Source organism: Cryptotermes secundus, unplaced genomic scaffold (assembly GCF_002891405.2).
Source record: "Cryptotermes secundus unplaced genomic scaffold, Csec_1.0 scaffold526, whole genome shotgun sequence".
In the NCBI taxonomy this organism is placed as follows: domain Eukaryota; kingdom Metazoa; phylum Arthropoda; class Insecta; order Blattodea; family Kalotermitidae; genus Cryptotermes; species Cryptotermes secundus.
The window spans coordinates 816400-830729 of NW_019721013.1; the positions used below are offsets into that span (position 1 = coordinate 816400).

A 14330-nucleotide genomic window follows, 5' to 3' on the forward strand; every position below is an offset into this window, starting at 1 on the left:
ACTGTTAGGATTAAATTTAGTGTTTCCAAAATTGGTCAGCAATCAGATTCTGTCAGGTCTTGATATGGTTGTTAATAATGAAGGTACAGAGAGCTTGTGTCAATCAAATTTTGATGATAACCTCAGTGAAAATGACCATGAATATGAAGAGCCATTTGTGCAGATTTATGAATGGAATCTTATTCTTTTAAAAACTATTTAATTTTTGTAACATACGTTATATGCAGAAAATTGTAACATCCTAAAATATTAATATGTAATTAGTTATGCATCATCCCATTACAAGGTATGGGGGCATGGAGGCATATCTCCACGCATTCTTGTCCCTAGCTGCTTTCCTCCTTATATGCACTGAACACAGGGATGGTTAACCCCCAGAGCCTGGCTGTTTAGAAGACAAAAAGCTCTTGCCCTGTGCCAGAAATTAGACTGCAACTTCATGATAGTCTAGCCACATGATCTGTGTGGACACCTATTTGGCATGAAAACCTCAAATATTAATTTTGTTTGAAGATTGTTTTGACCCAGACATTTTTGTTTTGTATATTTACGTCATCTTTCGTAATCTTATGACAACTGTGTTGGTTTATCAAGTGATTATGGAAATTGCGCATTGTTCTAAAGCAGTCTTCAGGTCGGTTCTGTAGTACATCTGTATATGACTGAGGAATGCTATTTCACATAGGCTCCCACAGTACTCAATATAAAATACAGTACAGGAGGCAGGTGTGGTTAAAATAGTGAGGTAAGTGTAGCTCGTCTCCTAAAAAACGGAAAACACGTTTAAATTTACCGCTCGAACCTACCTGCAATCAGCTGATACCAGACGAATACTAAGATGCGATAAATTATATTGCGAATGGTCCTGCGATGGCCTTGACACAGATTCCGCACCCCGGGCGCAGTGAAGGTAGAAAAATTATGTAACATCGACAGACATAGGGAAGTATTGAATTTCATACATTAGAACATATCAAAGGTAAGGTGAAGTTGTAATATTATAATTTTGATTATTCATTTTATTATACGGCCTAAAATATAACCGTCTTTAATATTTTAATTCATTTTTATTACAAATTTTAGGTGCCAAGAACTACAACTACGTACTTGATAATGGCACGACCCTCAGGTGCAATATTATATTTCCGCAGTGGAAATGTACAACATTTCAACAAAATCTTACTGTTAAGCAGTAAATTAGCGTCATCTTGTTTGAGAGTGAGCTGCGAAGCTCACCAGCATACCGTGAAGGTTAAATGTGTTGACGATGTTCAGAAATCTTCTAGTCAAATTTCGGGCCCTCTTGCAGTACTTCAAGAAAAGATTGATAGCGGTGAATTAATGCATGATGATTACCAAAGACGAATCGCTGACTGTTTGCAGCGCCTTTATGAAAATATTCAAGGATATACACCACCAGTAAATGGATTGTTAAGTAAATTTTTCCAAAAAAGAACCAAAGCTCCCCAAGGACTTTATATTTATGGTGCTGTTGGTGGCGGAAAAACAATGCTTATGGATTTATTCTACAGTTGTTGCCAGGTACATTGATTTGTTTTAGTTTAGTCAGCAGTGACAAAGTCTGAGTGTATTGAAAGCTGCAAAGGGAGGTCAGGATTGAATTCATGGCAATGTTTTGTCACAGTATATTTCCTTGGGTATTGTGTACCATTGTAGCATTTGAAATAATTTTGTCAGCCTGTTAGTTGTCTTGTTTATACAATATGCTGCAAACTGGGCATGCCTGGGATGAAGGTAATAAAGATTATTGTTTAACACTTTCTTAAGCATAATGAGTTTTCTGTAACATTTAGTTTTTGTGGTTGCAGAGAATTAAAGATGTTCAGTGACATTTTTTAAAGCTGTGGTTTGAATTTTTGTGCATGGTGGGTGATCATATTTTTAAACTAAGAAAAGAAACACCAAAGCAGAGAACTTCAAACTAAGTCAGTGGAGCACAGTGTCTTGCATCCTTTATTTGTGGTTCTGGCCTCTTTTTAAAATATAAAATTAAAATTTTGATATGCAAAAGAACTTTTGTTTTGATATTTTTGAGTACCACAGCTCATGTATATTTAAATAATGGTAGTAATGGTACCACCTCAGAGGACCCGTAAAGAAACTGCTGCACATAATCCTTACAAGGCTGCCTTCATGTTTATAATTTTGAGGTACAGATTAAAGAAGCATAGAATTGTATCATATAATGGCCTGAATGCCCTACCTGCTTTTATTCGGTCCCCAGTTTGGCTGCACACTTACGGCGGAAGACACCAAAGTGTGCCAATCTTGTAAGATGTTGGATTTGAGGTTCTCACAGAGGTGACTGTGAAGAGTATGGTCTTTTGGGTTGTAACACCTTGTAGTCCAGGAAAAGCCTTAGTCTGCTGGCTGCTTCTGGTTTCTTGCTTGACTCGCACTTTGACCTTGGAGATGAAGGCAGTAGTTTCCTTATAATGTTGGGCTGTCTCCAGACTGCATGGCATTACAACCCAGGAGATTTCTGTGTCACTTTGTAGCTGATCTGTTTTAAACTAGCATGGACTTTGTTTTTGGTCATGGGATTCACATTTTGAAGCAGAGTGCAATTCTACCTTGCATCCTGTATCATATATGCATAACTGTGTACTTTAATTTCATTAATTTTTACAGGATCAAAATGGTTTGATTCTGTTTCATGTTTCAGTGATTTTGGCTTTTAACTGATCTGGTTCAGAGTTACATAACAAGAATTTTTACCTATGCTCTGGACCTGTTTAAGTGCTATCGTAAAGGTGGTTGGACCACTTTCAGCATTGGTTAGTTAGCCACAAGTATACATCATTTGTTTTCAATGCATGCACTTTTTATTTTATTTTTTCATAAACTTTAAAGGGCATTATTGATAAATGGTAATGTGTGACTTATGTTCTGCGAACTTTGTTCTTTTTCTGTTATTAAAGGTTGAAGGAAAATGCCGTGTTCACTTTCATTCATTCATGCTAGATGTTCATTCCCGGATTCATGAAGTGAAGAAGACTGTTGTAAGGGACTATGAGAGCACAAAGCCACAGCCTTTTGACCCCATTCCTCCTGTTGCAAGATTAATCAGTGACAGGTCATGGCTGATTTGCTTTGATGAATTCCAGGCAAGTAATGGCTCATTGCTGGCTTACTTCTTGCAGCTGAATACTGTAAAATTTTATCTAAGGTCATTAAGGAAGCTAAAAAACTAAAATATGATAACAAAATTCAAAATTCGAAAAATAAAAATAAAACCATATGGGATATAGTAAAATTAGAAACTAATAAGGGGCCAATTAATGAAAAAATATGCACAGTAAAGGTGGATGGAAATTGAATTAGAGAAAAGGAAGTAATTGCGGAAACCTTTAACAATTACTTTTTATCTGTAGCTGAAAATAAAAATGCAAAAATAAACAAAAGAATACTAATATTAGTTATCTTCCAGACATTACTCCCATTCAGTATTTAATGAAAACTCTTATAAATCTCTTTCCACATATTAAACTTAAATCTTTATCAACTAAGGAAGTTGAACATATAATTAAATCTCTCAAATCAAGAAACTCTTATGGATATGATGAAATATCCACTAAAGTATTAAGAATGAGTTCTTTTTTCACTTGCTCACCTTTGACTCCCAAAATCAGTAATTCATTATCACAAGGAATTTTCCGAGATTGTTTAAAATATTCAGAAATAAGACCGCTGTTTAGAAAAGGTGATAAATCAAACATTTCCAATTATAGGCCTATATCACTTTTAACTTCATTCTCTAAGGTATTAGAAAAAGCTATGAGCATTCAATTGATTGAGCACTTAAATAACAATAACATTTTAGTGGAAGAACAGTTTGGTTTTAGAACAAAATCTTCAACAGATGAGGCTTTATACAAGTTAGTGAATGAAATCTACATGACCTTAAACAGCAAAAACTTAATAGGAGGCATTTTTTGTGGCCCCGAAAAGGCCTACGACTGTGTTAATCATGAGGTTCTGTTGTTGAAATTGGAGTTTTATGGGATAAAAGGTAAAGCTAAACTATGGCTTGAATCGTATTTCAGAAATAGATATCAGAGGGTTTTAATTACAAATATAAATCTTAATCTCAATGAATTTTTGACATGGGGCAAAATTAAACATGGTGTCCTGCAGGGTTCGATTCTAGGCCCATTGTTATTTCTCATTTATTTAAACGATTTACTCAAAACTGTAAATGATAAAACTGTACCTATATTATTTGCAGATGACACTAGTTTGTTAGTTAAAAGTTCAAACTGTGATGATCTCTGTGTAAATATAAACACTGCTTTTCACAGTATAGATGAATGGTTCAAAGTAAACCAACTTTCTATAAATTTTAACAAAACCCACTACATTCAGTTTACAGCTAGAAACAGTAATCCTAAAGCTGAAATAAAAATTGTGTATGATAAAAAGCAAATTGCAACTGTATCCAGTATTACATTTCTTGGAATATTCATTGATGATACAATGAGCTGGAAATACCACACTGAATATATTAGTTGAAAACTAAGTGCAGTCTGCTACATAATAAGATCGCTTAAACCATACACATCCATAAATACCTTAAAAATGGTTTATCACTCTTATTTTAATTCTATTATAAATTGTGGTTTACCCTTTTGGGGTAACTCACCCCAAAGTATAAAAATTTTTAGAATGCAAAAAATATAATTAGAATTATGTTGGGACGCAGAAGGAGGGATTCGTGCAGGAACTTATTTAGAGGATTAGAAATCTTGCCTCTGGCATCTCAGTAAATACTATCTCTTATGCTGTTTGTGATGAAAAACAGAAACAGATTCATAGAAAAAATACTAGACAGCAAAATAATCTACATCAACCTCCTGTAAATTTGAGTAAATACCAAAAGGGAATTTCCTGTTTAGGAACAAAGGTCTATAATAATCTACCACGACATATTAAGGAAAAATCGAGTGACACTGAGTTTTGAGGTACAATTAAAACAATTTCTATATTTACATTCTTTTTATTCATTACAGGAATATTTTAGTTATAAATCCTTTTAAGATCCGAGAAACTGTCTTACTTTACCATTTAAAGAAGACAAGACTGTCAGTCTGTGTTCTAGTTTTTAGTTACTTATTTTAGATATCCACAATTTTTATGTCACTGTATACTAGTCTTTATTTAAATTTATTATACTATTAATGTATGTGTATGTTGTACAGTACTCATTAATGCCATTGTGTTTAAACTGTTGAATTTTTTAATTAATAGACTTGTATAAAACTGTACAAATTGTATAAGGTTTGCCATTACTTTTACTACTAAAATTAACTTATTTATTATATTGTATACGTTTATCCGTACTGTATTACAAATGTGTTACATATGTGTTTGCTATTGGATGACAACTGTAATTCTTAGTTGTGACTAACTAGGACGATATCCACATCCGCATGTGAACGTATTCTTGACAGGATTTATGGAAGGTGAATAAATGAAATGAAATGAAATTAAAGTTGACAATGCTCTGTGAAAATGTTATGTAACTCTAAAATTTGAATTATAAGTTTAAATCATAATTGTATTTGATGCTGCAGTGCGTTCTTTTTGAGCACAGCTGCGATGCAGAAGTGTTGAGTGCTCCTCCCTTGAGGTTGGATTTTCTGAGTTCCAGACCACCAGCAAAACTGATAATCCTGCAGCTTAAATGCATAACTGAGGTTACGGCAGATGCTGGGAGTGCTCTCGCTATAGCTGCAATTGTGATGTGTTCTATAACATTCGTGTTTCTTTCCATAGGTCACTGATATAGGGGATGCTATGATACTGAAGCGTTTGTTTACGGAACTTTTACGCAATGGAGTTGTTGTTGTGGCAACAAGTAACAGAGCACCAGATAATCTCTACAAAAATGGACTTCAGCGCTCAAATTTTGTTCCATTTATCCGTGTACTGAAAGAACACTGTGAAGTGGCCTGTCTTGACTCTGGAATCGATTATAGACTGAAATCTGTTCCTGGTAAAGACCGAAATTACTTTGTGTAAGTTTATTTCTTGAGGGTTCATTTATTTATTTTATTAGTGTTACTTCTACATATAAAGAAGATTAAGCATAACCCCTAATATGATGCTCTTTAGAGGCCACTGTAGCTCAAGAAAATGTTTCCTTGTTTCACAGATCTATGTTTTTATATTAATCATTAATGGCATTATGAAAATAGTAATTTTAGTGTCCAGAAAAGAAGTTCTATACTCTTTAAAATGCAATGGTTGCCATGCTATATCTCGAAACCTCTTTAGGGATACATCATCATCAAATAGTGATATGGAGGGTTGCTAGAGTTTATTTTGAATGTATGATATGGCCGAGCATTCCCATATTGGAGATCTTGTTGAATGAGTAGGCCTTGTCTTCTGTAAGGCTCTCTAGTCAGAGTATGATGTACCCTCAGGGATGATTCTCTGTCAGTGAAGAAACATTTCATCCACACAGTGCACTTACATGTCACGTGATTCTCAGAGTAAAGGCAGTTATTTCCCTACACAGCAGTAGAATTATTCTTAAAAATCCAGCGAAGTCATGTGCTCCACTGCTAATCAGATTCAATTTATTTACTTACTTATTTAATCATGATTTTGATGATGAATAACAATAAATCCAGTAAATGGGAGAAATAATTATTCTGATTTTTGTTTACTCATGGTTTCTTTATGTGTTTGTTCCCCATTTTTTTGTTTCATATGTCTGTGTGTCTGTGATGTTCTTCACGTTGATCATGCGGCATATAAACTGTTCTTGTTCTGGTATTCATATGTTTTTCAGAACTCGCTGTAGTTCTGCAGAATAGAAAAATGTTGTTTTGGTGAATGGGAGGGCTCATTGCTGGACCTGCTGTGGTATTCATTAGAATGATATCTGGTTCATAAGATTCCTAGGTAGTACATACATACAGAATAGCTCTGAAGAGCACTATCTTCTGGGTTAGAAGTTCAGCATATGGGAGAAATAATCTGTATGTATCCTTAGGTTTGAAGAGCAAACGAAGCAGACAACCAGTCCTGCAGTTCATTCCTCTGGAACATGAGTGAACTTGTGCCAAACGATGCAAGTCACATGCCTGAAGACAGTGATCTTTAATACAATGTCGGTTTAATAATTGTTATAGCCGGGATCTGAATTCATTGAAACACTGGTTCTTTTAAAAGTATATTTCACAAACATTTCAATTTACTCCACTTTTTGATAAGCGATCAGTATAGTCCAGGTGCTCAAGTGATAGAAATATAAGTTCTGCTTCTCAGTTGCAGTTCAGTTTGATTCGTGCCCCATGTGATGACTGTGAAACTCAAGTAATGTGTATTAATATGAATTTCTTGATATTGCAGGAAAGGAGAGTGTGATACTGACCAAGAGATGGATAAAGTCTTTAAGTACTTATGTTCTTTTGAGAATGACATAATCCGACCTCGGACAATCAGTATAAAGGGACGTGATGTCACTTTTAAGAAGACATGTGGGCAGGTTCTAGACTGTACTTTCTCTGAGTTATGTGACAGAGTGAGTTAAACATTGTAAAATAACCAATACATAATGCTTTGTATTTTTTTTAATAAAACTGCTTCAGCCTTTTAATTGTCATTGAAGTCTCACTGAAGGAAAGTTTTCAAATCAAAATATAATGTCAATCCCTCTGTGCCCTAAATCGATGTTGGGAAAATTTCGTTTTGATCGTTACTGTCTCTCTTGTGGGATGTGAGGCTGTGCAGTGTGGTAGAGACTGTACAGTGCCACAACACAGGGATAATATTTCTGATGGTCACTGCCGTGAGAACCTCAGATCCAACAAGATTTAATTCTGATTTATATCTGTGCAGTATATCCTCCATTTTACTTTGAAGTTACGTAAAACTCCTAACAGCTATGAGGTTCACACAGCAGTGAGTATTAAGATTGCAGTCTTCTGGGATATGACACTATGTAAAGTGATAGGCACCAATATTTTGGAGAAATTCGGGGCCTCCATTTTCAGGGTAGAAGAGTGATGCAATAGATTCCTCCCAAATATGTGCCACAGTACATGGCACCACATCCCTCAAGAAACTGTTAATAGTTTTTTCAAATGCAGTTAATTACATACAAAGTTTGGTACATTACATAAAATTTGGACACGTTAAGAAGTACAGTGTTTACTAAAAACTCTTTTTGAATTGGCATACATGAAATCTAGCAAAAAATATATATCATATGTTCCTTTTTAATTTCATGTGACAAAATAGGTTTTTATAGCTCTCCATTTAGAAGATATGTGACCTTCATTTCTTCTGCAAGAAACACTAACGTCAGTAGCAATAGTACTCTTTAACTTGTATTCAGACGGTGCTTTGTTCAAATCTCAGCAGGGACACTGGCTGGCTCGACAGAAACTCTTCATGTTTCTGCTCAGTCCCACCATACAAATACTGGATTGTGCCTTGATTGGACCATGATTGCTTTGTTCCCATTCCTGTTTCAATTCATCACTCATCTATCATCCTCCATTGGACACTGTGTGTATAGTCTAGTTACTGATGGTGTTGTGACGTAACCCATAAGGGTGAAAAAGAAAAGATGAAATAGCAGTATGCAGTAAATGATGTTGCTAACTAGAGAAAATATCAGTAAAGATGGGCATTGTAACCCTGACTGAAACTTACCCTTCTGTTGCTATTCATAATTATCTGCTAACATACGAGTACATGCTGAATGTATATAACAATGTAACAGTGAGAGAAGATCAAGGTAACTAATGAGGGGTCTGAAACTTGATTTTGCAGCCTCTTGGAGCTGGTGACTATCTCCAGCTGTCTCAGGCTTTTCATACCATTCTCATCCGAGATGTGCCCCAGATGAGTCTGCAGATAAAGTCACAGGCTCGGCGGTTCATCACTCTTATCGATACGTTGTATGATAACAAGGTAGGCACAAGTTTTGACATAGTCATGCACTAATTAGCTAGAACTTGTTTATGTGCATACACTCAGTCCATCAGTGGATTTTGTCCAACTGTTGACAAGCTTACTGATCGTATCAGAATAAATTGCTTTTGGTTTGGCCTTCAGCTATCATTGCATGCTTTTTGCCATGATTGATTTTATTTCTGAACCCCCATTATCAGGGACACTGATTCACACTCCTCCAGAAGTTTTCACCTGTTGGTAAACTTTCGTCATGTTCATACAGGTGTCAGCGTCCTTCAGTGTCATTTCAGTGTACTCGGGCCACAGAAAGACTGTCTCTGTTTCTCCTGCAAGCCATTATGGCTCCCCCTCCAGTCCTCTAGCAGTGCTGTTCACATAGATGTTCATAATTATGACTGCTGATATCCTGCGTTGGTGAACAGTGTTTTGAGTTTGTTGTCATATGCCAGGGGGTAATTAGGAAGCGTAGGCAGCCCTGAAGGCTCTTGTGCCCACCATCCATGTCTCCAGTACAGTTTACACAGACCACAAAACACATCACTTGTTGTTCTTATTTTGGTATATGTGGGAACATTTAGGCACAACTTGTATTCTGCTTCACTTGTACTAAAATAGTTAAGGTACTTTTCTTTTGGGGAAATGGAAAATAACAATATGGCACCTGAACAAACTCTTGTAATGCAAGTGCCAGGCTTGATGAGTGATATGACTTGACCTCTGAGATTTTTGCAGTGATACATTGGAAAGCTGTCTGTTGGCATGATGAGTGGTTTCCAAACTGAAATTGTTTAACAGAGAACTGCAGACCCAATATCTCGTTTCAGGTGAGAGTTGTGATATCATCTGCTCTTCCTCACAGTCAGCTCTTCTTGAGTAAGCAACAAGAAGATTTCACAGATGAGGACCGTAAGCTGATGGATGATCTGAACATTCAGCATGGCTCCGTAAGAATATTGTTATGACGCGCCAGTTACTCAGTTTTAACTCCTTGAAGACTTCTTGGGTGTTTTACTTTCAGTGTCATATTCAGAACCTTCTTTGGAACTCAATCTTCATTCGTTTGTGTTACAGGAAAATGCTTCTGCTAGTATTTTCACTGGAGATGAAGAAATTTTTGCTTTTGATCGAACTGTTTCACGACTTTCAGAAATGCAAACTTCTGAATACTGGGAGCAGTGGGAAAGTTACAGGTAAATTAGGGTTAGAATAATCTTAAATCAAATGTAGTATATGTACATAACAGTGTAACAGTGGCAATGATGTGAATGTCCTGGGCATATGTACAACTGTAGCATTGCCAAATGTAATGCAGCGGTTTCCAGACTTTATATAATGACAGCCCATCGGCTTAGCAAAGATTTCTTTTTGCCCGTCTACTTAGATGTGTGTATGTGTCTAGAGAACGTGCCCTGAACTGGGATTGAGAAGGAAGTGCCTAACTGCCTGAGCCATGGCACTTTCTTCAGAGCTTTATTTCATGTGTCACTATAATTAGAATCCATACAGGCTCTTAGTCTTCTTCAGGCCTTTTAATTGTGTTGTGTTACCCACTTCTTTTAATGACAGAATATTCTGTCAGTGTATTCGTACTTAATGCATTCCTCATACATCAGCCTCGCTGCCGTCGCCACTTTTTACTTAAGATTAAGGCTTAATTTTTGTTGTTGTAGTACTGACTTGAGTGGGACAAGTTTCAGACTACTGATATGTCCATTGTGCAATTTTATTTCTTAATAACGTGAGATGAATCTCACTTCCATTTGAGTACATTCAGTGTGTAACTTTCCTGCTTCCTGCTACAGATGTGATATAGAGCACCAGAATTTTAGTTACATGAAGTTATATTTTATTCCTATAAAAATTGTAGTTGCTCTATTGTGGAAATCAGAAGAAGAGAAACAATATCCTAGTCAAAGAACAGGTAGTTTTGCTTGTACTTAGTGTACAGTCTGTGCCAAGGCAGGAACTTACAAACTGTACTCAGCAGAAATTCGCTGCTTATTGTTTTGAGTCTGTAATTTGTATAGCCCCTTAAGAGTCTGAACTGTGAAAACATTTGAGAAATTGTATTGAAAGAACTGTGTACAAATATCAATACACGGATATTCTGGCCATGTCCTGTATATGTGACTGAGACTCACTCACAAAGAATGAGGCCATTGCTACACTGCACTAGTTTGTTAGATTTCGCTGTCCTTAAAGTGTGATTCCAGCACACAGTAACACATGTACAAAACATGTTTTGAAGTTTAAAAAATTGACTGTTGGCAAGATTGTAGGTCTGATCACAGTCATGAATCTACTTTGTCCATTGTGTCTAAGGTGTATTAAGTTATTTATTTATTTATGGTTTATTTAATTCTGTCAGTAGTTCAAACTGTATAGTGTAATATGGAAGGAAGTGGTTATACCATAATTTGAAATGCTACCTGGAATCTGGTTGGATGCACTGAGGAAACTAGTCAGAATAGCCAGTATCCCATATGAGATTTGTACCAGGTATCTCCAAACACAAGCTAGTAGTGTTATTGCTTGAGCCCACTTGCTGACACACGTGTAATGAAGAGTGTAAGGTAAAAGTTAAGTTGTCGCTGTGTTCTGTGTAAGGCACAAAGGAGTGCAAAGATCATCTTCTTGCTTTGGTTGTCATTACCTGAAGTTACCTTGTACCAGTTGGATGGGCAGCCAGGAAGGCCCAGTTGGTACTGTGACAGGCTAATGGCTGGATGGGCAGGGTTCGATTCTCAGCAGGGGCAAGATATTTTTCTCTTCTCCACAGTGTCCAGACTGGCTCTGGGCTCCACCCAGCCCTCTGTCCAGTGGGTACTGTGGGCTGTTTCGCCAGGAGTACAGTGCCTGGGGTTGTGAAGTTGATCACTCACCTCCATTTAGTGCCAAGGTCAAGAGTGGCGGAGCTGTACCTCCACTCATATGTCTTCATGGTGTGGCGCTTAATTAATCAAGCGCAGGGACAACTTTACTTTGCTTTACCTTGTAATAGTTGGATAGATTATGTCTCATTTATCACATCTGTAATATACTTTGTTTTTGCCCCCTTGCAACTCGTGACTTATAATCATAACATTAGACAAAAGAATAGGCTCTAATGACTTTGCCATTCATTGGCACTAATACAAAACTGCCATGACATAACTCAGTCGTAAGATTGACACCAAAACAGCTCATGTGCTGTAATAGCACTTCTAAGCAAAATATCATATTCTAACATTTCAAGACACTGTATAATATTCTGTAGATGAACATTTGAATTGTGAAAATTTCAGAATGGGAGTTAGCATCAAGTGGCAACTACATGTGACTCAATCACAGACTATACTGAGGCCATGAAAAGAGGTCCTGTGCATGGTGGGGATGACAGTGGCTAAGGATTCCTCCCTTCTGCCTCCTATTGTATCCCCTCCCCCACCAACCCCTCTGGTGTGTCAACAAACTCAAGAGAAGTTGTCATTAGAAAATTTTATCACATGGTTATGATTACCAACATTCATATGAATAAATGACTGGGGAGGAATATGGGAAGCTATACTGGAGAGGAAGCATGATAGCTGGAGGAGTGGGTTGTGAATATATGGGACTTCTTTCAGTGGCCTCAGTATAAAGGATTTTTGTTTAACTTTTGGAGTCCCACCATAACAACAGTGTGAACATATGACAGTAGTTAAGTGTAAAAGTCTAGATGGTGTGTTAATTAAGCTGACGTGTGTTGGACATGCCCTGTTTTTGATTAACTGAAGGTGAGACAGTGGAAATGCCCAACATGTGTGTCACTTCAATATAACAGTAGAATTATTTATATATACCAAACTTGAGAAAAGTTGTGCTACTGGTCTTCTTGTAAATTTGGTTCATTTGCAGTCTCTCATCACTGCCCTGAGAACTGTACTTAGCATTTGAAATTGATTGTATGTACTTACACTATATAGTTGCAGGTTACAGCACTTGTAAGAATTTTAGTTTTGTTTTACATTATAGGCCATTTTATTTCTCATTTTTTGTGTGTGTGCATGTGCACATGTAAATCTGAGATGTAAATATGTTTTGTAGTATGCATATGGGGTGTCAGAGACAATGAGGAACATCTTGGGGAAATTAAAAGCAAATTGAATTCAGGTAATACTTGTTACCTATCAGTCCAGAACCTCTTGTTTTCTCGTATGCTGCCTAAAATCGTAAACATTAGAATGTACAAAACTATAATTTTGCCTGTGGTTCTGTATGGGTGTGAAACTTGGTCTCTGACATTAAGGGAGGAACATAAACTGAGGGTGTTTGAGAACATGGTGCTGAGGAGAATATTTGGACCGAAGAGAGATGAAGTGACAGGAGGTTGGAGAAAACTGCATAATGAGGAGCTTCATAACTTGTACTCTTCTCCAGTTGTAATTAGAACGATCAAGTCAAGAAGGATGAGATGGGAAGAGCATGTAGAATCAATGGGGATAAGAGGAATGTGTATAGGTTTTTGATTGGAACACCAGAAGGAAGTAGACCACTATGAAGACCTAGATGTAGGTTGGTGGATAATATTAAAATGGATCTTAGGTAGGATGGGATGATATGGTCATGATTGATCTGGCTCAGAATAGGGACCAGTGGAAGGGCTCTTGTGAACACGGTAATGAACCTTAGGGTTCCATAAAATTGTGGGAAGTTCTTGAGTAACTGCACAACTGGCAGCTTCTGAAGAAGGGCTCAGCTCCAAGTAGTGAGTGAGGTGTATCATCTTCGTTCCTGTTTTATATGGCAAGACAGCTTCCTCATCCCCACAATTCCTTTATCCGAGTCCCTTTCATGACCCCACCCTTCTCTTATTCCTCTCCCCCTTCTTTCCTTCATCTCCTGTGGTCTTTCCCCACTGTTACCTGTATTGGCTTTCTCTGTATCCAAGCAAGAACTGGGTTTTCCCAAAGCGTGATATAATTGTCTGTTACTTACATTTTCATTGTTTGTGTAACAATGATAATGTGCAGTCAGGTGATGGTACTTAACATTAGCTTACACCAAATAACTGAGTTTGTTGCTCATACATTTAATGTATATATGGCTTATAAATTAAATTTGAGGATTTAGATCTCAAGTGCCTAGTGAAACTTCAGTTCACTGTACTCTATTAGTGTTTTAAATTATAAGATATTTTTGTGTTCCTTCTTTGTGTATAGTAAGTGAACATTCATTTCTCTAATATTTTTGTTTAAAATTGTGACGTGTGATTCTGTACTTCAGTCATCTGCAGGCGGATTATGTGGTTTTTCTTGTAGCAGTCTGTTTTTCTGTTAATATGAAAGAAAATTAAAATGAATTATTTTTTTAGTCCACACTGATGATTGTTTATGTAAAATGATAATTACTGTCAT

The 14330-nt window shown here is 36.7% G+C and overlaps 1 protein-coding gene across 1 annotated transcript; it reads left to right on the plus strand.

Annotated features, from left to right (window-relative positions):
* Window positions 1–873: 873 nt before the first annotated feature.
* Window positions 874–13226, plus strand: LOC111875275 (putative ATPase N2B). Its single transcript, XM_023871383.2, has 8 exons — window positions 874–979; window positions 1084–1542; window positions 2943–3128; window positions 5797–6038; window positions 7384–7555; window positions 8812–8952; window positions 9780–9899; window positions 10027–13226. Exons 2-8 carry the CDS (start codon window positions 1114–1116, stop codon window positions 10147–10149), a joined length of 1413 nt encoding a protein of 470 aa, XP_023727151.1. The 5' UTR covers window positions 874–979; window positions 1084–1113; the 3' UTR covers window positions 10150–13226.
* The last annotated feature ends 1104 nt before the right edge of the window (window positions 13227–14330 follow it).